Source organism: Protobothrops mucrosquamatus, unplaced genomic scaffold, assembly GCF_001527695.2.
Source record: "Protobothrops mucrosquamatus isolate PMUCROS unplaced genomic scaffold, P.Mucros_1.0 scaffold247, whole genome shotgun sequence".
NCBI classification, from domain to species: Eukaryota; Metazoa; Chordata; class Lepidosauria; order Squamata; family Viperidae; genus Protobothrops; species Protobothrops mucrosquamatus.
Window position 1 is genome coordinate 439,708 of NW_015386596.1, and position 5,522 is coordinate 445,229.

The 5,522-nt window shown below is 34.9% G+C and overlaps 1 protein-coding gene across 1 annotated transcript; it reads right to left on the bottom strand.

The window, feature by feature from the left end:
* Positions 1 to 926: 926 nt before the first annotated feature.
* On the bottom strand, positions 927 to 1,733 carry LOC107286102 (olfactory receptor 14A16-like). The gene has a single exon (XM_015814397.2). The coding sequence runs from the start codon at positions 1,731 to 1,733 to the stop codon at positions 927 to 929; it is 807 nt and encodes a 268-aa protein (XP_015669883.2).
* Between the last annotated feature and the right edge of the window lie 3,789 nt (positions 1,734 to 5,522).

Below are 5,522 nucleotides of genomic sequence, written 5' to 3' on the forward strand. Positions count from 1 at the left end.
TTCTGCCGTGCGCAGTCATCTCAATGCTTTTCTGGTGTTTGCATATGCAATGCTGCCGTTTCAGCTGGCTATTCCTTCTTGCTGTCATCGTCCCTGTCCATGTTGGCTCCAAGTGCCCTGCTGTCACTATATATATATATATATATATATATATATATATATATATATATATATATATATATATATATATATATATATATATATATATATATATATATATATATATATATGGTTTTGTGTGCTTATATACTAGGTTGAGACTCACATTTCCTCTTTTCTCATAATTAAAAACAGCATTTTAAGTTTCTTTTTTGTTTGGTTATTAACAAAAAACAACACTTTAGCATCTCTATTTTAAATTAATCTTTTAGAGAGACAGTTCAAATTAATTCAATTTTTAATATTTCATAGTGGAGCCTAACACAGTATGAATGCACTAGACAGACTTTGAAGATTTACCTCTGGCATGTCTGAATATGCCAAAAACATTCAATTTCTTTGTTTATATTAAGAACATAGCAACATTCATTTTCAAATGTCAAAGCAAAACTGACACATAAGTTCAGATAGGTTTAGTGTTTTTTTAATTGTGAAAAAGGAAGAATAATTATAAACATCACATAAAACTATCAAAACTATATGTGAACAAGGTCATCAAAAAAATTCATATATTGTAGAATCATATACAGGCTATACAGTTCTCAAGAAGACTCTCATTATATTAGAACACTTATTTACAGAGTTTCATTAATACAATTCTAATACAGAACTGAACTCCTTGCAGATTTTCATCTAACACATTTCATTGCCTTAAATGGATTACACTCTTACTGAAACAATATTGGGATGTTTCTTTTACCCTTTAAATATATACATAACTATGCACATGCTATCTGCATTTAAACAAACTCTTTAAAAATGTCCCATTATCTCCAGGCAATGAGTTTGCACAGTCCCTGCTTGATATCTGTATTCCTCATGCTATACATCACTGGATTCATGCATGGTGGCACCACACAGTAGGCTATAGCAGCCACTAAATCCATCTGGGATGGAGTCCTGTTGATTGGCCGTAAGTAAGCAAAGATGCCAAAGAAGAAGAACATGGAAACCACAATGAGGTGAGGCAAACAGGTAGAGAAGGCCTTCTGCCTACCTTGTACAGAGAGAATTCTTACTATGGCTTTGAAGATCTGTCCATAAGAATTAACAATGAAAACAAAACAGGCTAAATATAAGCTGCCAGTGAGAACAATAGCCCCAATTTCAATGAGATACATATCAGAGCAAGAGAGCCTGAGCAATTGTGGGATTTCACAAAAGAACTGGTTGATCACATTGGAGCAAAAGGTGCTTGCAAATGTGGCACCAGTGTGCAGTGTTGCTGTTAGAATGCCAACCATCCATGCACAGCTTGCCATTTGGATACATCTGTGTGTGTCCATTAAAGTTTCATATTGAAGTGGATGGCAAATAGCAACATAACGATCATAGGCCATAACTGTCAGTAGAAGGAATTCAGATGCTGCAAAGAGAACAAAGGCGAACATTTGGGCAGCACAGTGAGAATAGAGGATTATCCTTGTTCTCATTAAGGAATTGGCTATGACTTTGGGGATGGTGACTGTGATATATCCCAGGTCAATAACTGATAGATTTAGGACAAAAAAATACATTGGGGTATGAAGGTGAATATTGAGAATTACTATGATCATGATAAGTAGATTCCCCATCACACATGAAATATAAATTAGAAAAAATATCAAAGCATAGAAATTCTGCCACTCTGGAACATCAAAGAAACCAACAAATACAAAATATGTTACCATGCTTTCATTGGACATTATTTAGGCAGAAGGATATATTGTGATTTCTAGAAAGGAAGGGAAAAGAAAATTGTTACTAAATTTTACAGAAAAAAAATTTCTTCAGAAAAACTGTTATTAAGAAAGTTTGCAGTAAAAGATTATCGTAATATAATTCAAAGAAGTTCAGGTGTCTTTTTCTGTTTATTCCAAGGTATAAAGTTCAGATGTAACTTTAGTAGATATATTTAACTATAGTAGTAAACTGTAGTAGATGGACTTAACAAGCATAACATAATGTCAGACTGACCTTAATCAAGCTGACTGACCTTAATCAAATTTAATTGTTAGTGGAAATGCAAAAGAAGTGGAAGAAGTTTCATCCATATCCTTTAGATTGAGATGTTTGGAGTTTCTTCCTTGGAGAACTGCATCATGTTGATCATATACATACACATATGCTCAATAAATAAAATAAAATAAAATAGAATCAGATGTGCATAAAAGCTGTAACGTCCAGAGGGCAGTAAAAATAAAATATCAAAAAAGATTTAAAGGTTTGTTTTGCCTGATGCATCTAGATAAACTGCAGACAAGCATGGAAACAAAGTTTGGCTGTTGGATATCTGGTTCTGTAACATTTGACTATATAAGATAATTGATGAAAAATCACATGAAAAGTTTACAGAGCAAATCAGCTACAACAAGAATGCTTTCTTAAGATAATGAAATCTGTTTTCACTTCTGTAAGGAATTCCATAAAGACATGAATAGTGTAATGCAGAAGCAGAAATCTTTTGCATGTTATACATTTTGCAGATAAGGAAGGTAGATGTTTAAAGAATTACAGGTATAGAGTTTTTCAGTTCTGTGTCAGTATCCCTGGAGGACCCTTTATGACATCCCTGGTGTAGTTCAATTTCTCTAAAGGACTTTAGGTATATTGTTGAACTGTGAACTTAATTCCAATTCCCTGCTCAGGTACAATGCTCAGTGGTAACATGAATTTATAAATTTCAGCATAAACTATTTGGTAAGTTGGTTATGCTAGTGAAATAAGGAGTAATCAATCAATCAGAATAGGGCTGGAAGGGACCTTGGAGGTCTTCTAGTCCAACCCCATGCTCAAGCAGAAGACCCTGCACCATTTCAGGTATAGCTAGGAGTTGTGGAATAATGTATGGGTGAATTATAAGTGAATAATAATGGGAAAACTAGAAGCAAGGGAGGGTACGACATAGTAGGCATTACAGAAACCTGGTGGGATGAAACTCATGAATGGAATGGACTGATGGATGGATACAAATTGTTAAAAAGAAACAGGTTTACAAAAAGAGGAGGGGGAGTTGCACTATATGTAAGAGAACACTACATATCTACCAAAATGCACATGCTCAAAGATAAAATCTCTCCAGAATGCATATGGGTCAATATAAAAGAAAAAAAGTGACATTGCCATAGGTGTATTTTACAGGCCACCCAACCAATCAGAAGAAATAGATGAACTCTTTGCCAACCAGTTAACAAATGTATGTAGGAAGCATACCACAGTAGTAATAGGAGACTTCAACTATCCAGATATCAACTGGGAGACAAACTCTGCAGCAAATGGGAGATCAAACAGATTCCTAACCAACCTAGCCAACAACTTTGTCACCCAAAAGGTGGAGGAGGGAACTAGGCGTAAAGCTATACTGGACTTAATCCTTACTTAATACTTACTATTTATAAGTTTTTGTTAAAAAATTTCCTTCCTTACCTGTTAAAATTTTATCCAATTGGTGTGGGGTCTGGTTTATTCCGTGCTCTTCCATATCCTTACTATGTTTAGATTGGATCTTAAGTATGGCCACCAATCTATAATTATTCCCTGTTCTTCTAATTCTTCTCTTGATTTGAGGTTTCCTTGGTTATCTAGTAATTCTTTGTATCTAATCATCTTTTTTTTATCCAAGGTGTTAGGGTGGATCATTGCCTTCATCGGTGAAATCCAATTTGGGATTTTCCTATAGTGTCTTTTTTTTACTTTTTCCCACGTCTGAATCAGCACATCTCTTATCTGATGTTGATAAAAATATGTGTGTGTTTTCTTATGTTTTCCCCATAGGAAGGCATGCCAGCCTGCTTGCAGATCATGCCCTTCAATCATTAAAATCCTTTTATTGTCTAGGTTTATCCAATCCTTAATCCAGAGTAGTCCAGCTGCTTGGTAATAAATTTCCCATTTTGGGAGCCCAAGTCCACCTCTACTTCTACTATCTTGTAACATTTTCATGTTTATTCGTGTTTTTTTGCCCAACCAAATAAATTTATTTATTATTTTGTCCAATTCTTCGAAAAAAGTTTTCTCTAATTGTATCGGGACTATTTGGAATAAATATAATAGTCTTGGTAATATATTCATTTTAATCAACGCAATCCTACCTAGTAATGATAACTGTAATTTCCCCCAGGCCCACAGTTCTGAAAAAGCTGGCAGAAGTTATCTCAGAACCATTACATCACATCTTTCATAAATCCTGGAGTACTGGGGAAGTACCCAAGGAGTGGAAAAGGGCTGATTTGGTTCCCATCTTCAAGAAAGGAAAAAAAAAAACGGACACAGGAAACTACAGACCAATCAGTTTAACATCAATACATGGGAAGATCCTAAAAAAGGTAATCAAAAACAGATCTGCAAACAACTAGAAGCAAACAAAGTTATCATTAGTAGCCAGCATGGGTTTGTTAAAAACAGATCATGCCAAACCAATCTTATTTCATTATTTGATAAAGTGATTAAACTAATAGACCAGCGAAATGCTATGGACATAGTATACTTAAATTAAATTTCAGTAAGGCATTTGATAAAATAGACCACAACCTACTCCTTGGTAAGGTAGAAAAAGGTGGAATAGACAACATTACCAGAAAATGGATATGTAGCTGGCTGGCAAACTGTACTCAACAAGTAGTTCTCAATGGCACAATATCCACATGGAGAGAAGTAAGCAGTGGGGCATGACAAGGTTCCGTCTTAGGCCCAGTACTCTTCAAATATCTTTATAAATGACTTGGATGAGAGAATTGAAGGGGGACTCATCAAATTTGCAGATGGCACCAAACTGAGAACACCCCAGAAGACAAACTCAGGATCCAAAAAGATCTTGACAAACTTGAACAATGGGCCCTATACAACAAAATGAGTTTCAATGTGGAGAAGTTTTACATTTAGGCAGGAAAAATCAAAGACTGGGTGACACCTGGTTTAAAAACAGTAACTGTGAAAGGGACCTTGGAGTCTTAGTGGATAATCACTTGATCATGAGCCAGCAGTGTGCAGCAGCAGCCAAAAAAGCTAATACACTCTTCAGTTGTATAAACAGAGGCATAGAATCAAGATCACATGAAGTATTAATACCGCTTTATAAAACCCTAGTAAGACCATACCTGGAAAAGTGCAGCCAATTTTGGTCACTATATCACAAAAAAGATGTTGAGAGTTTGGGAAAAAAATCAGAGAAAAGGAACTAAGATGATCAAAGGCCTGGAGATTAAAACATACGAAGAATGTCCCTCCAAGGTCCCTTCCAGCTCTATTCTATTCTATTCTATTCTGCATAGTAGACACTTACCTGAACTCACTGGAAGAAAAATAAATGCATATATTTACTTTGTATATAATAAAATTAATAGTAGGATCAAACCAATTGTGATCAAATATCAACATACTAAAAT

Excerpts from the sequence above, each read along its gene's own strand:
- LOC107286102 (XM_015814397.2), bottom strand. The coding sequence starts at position 1,733 with ATGGGGAATCTACTTATCATGATCATAGTAATTCTCAATATTCACCTT.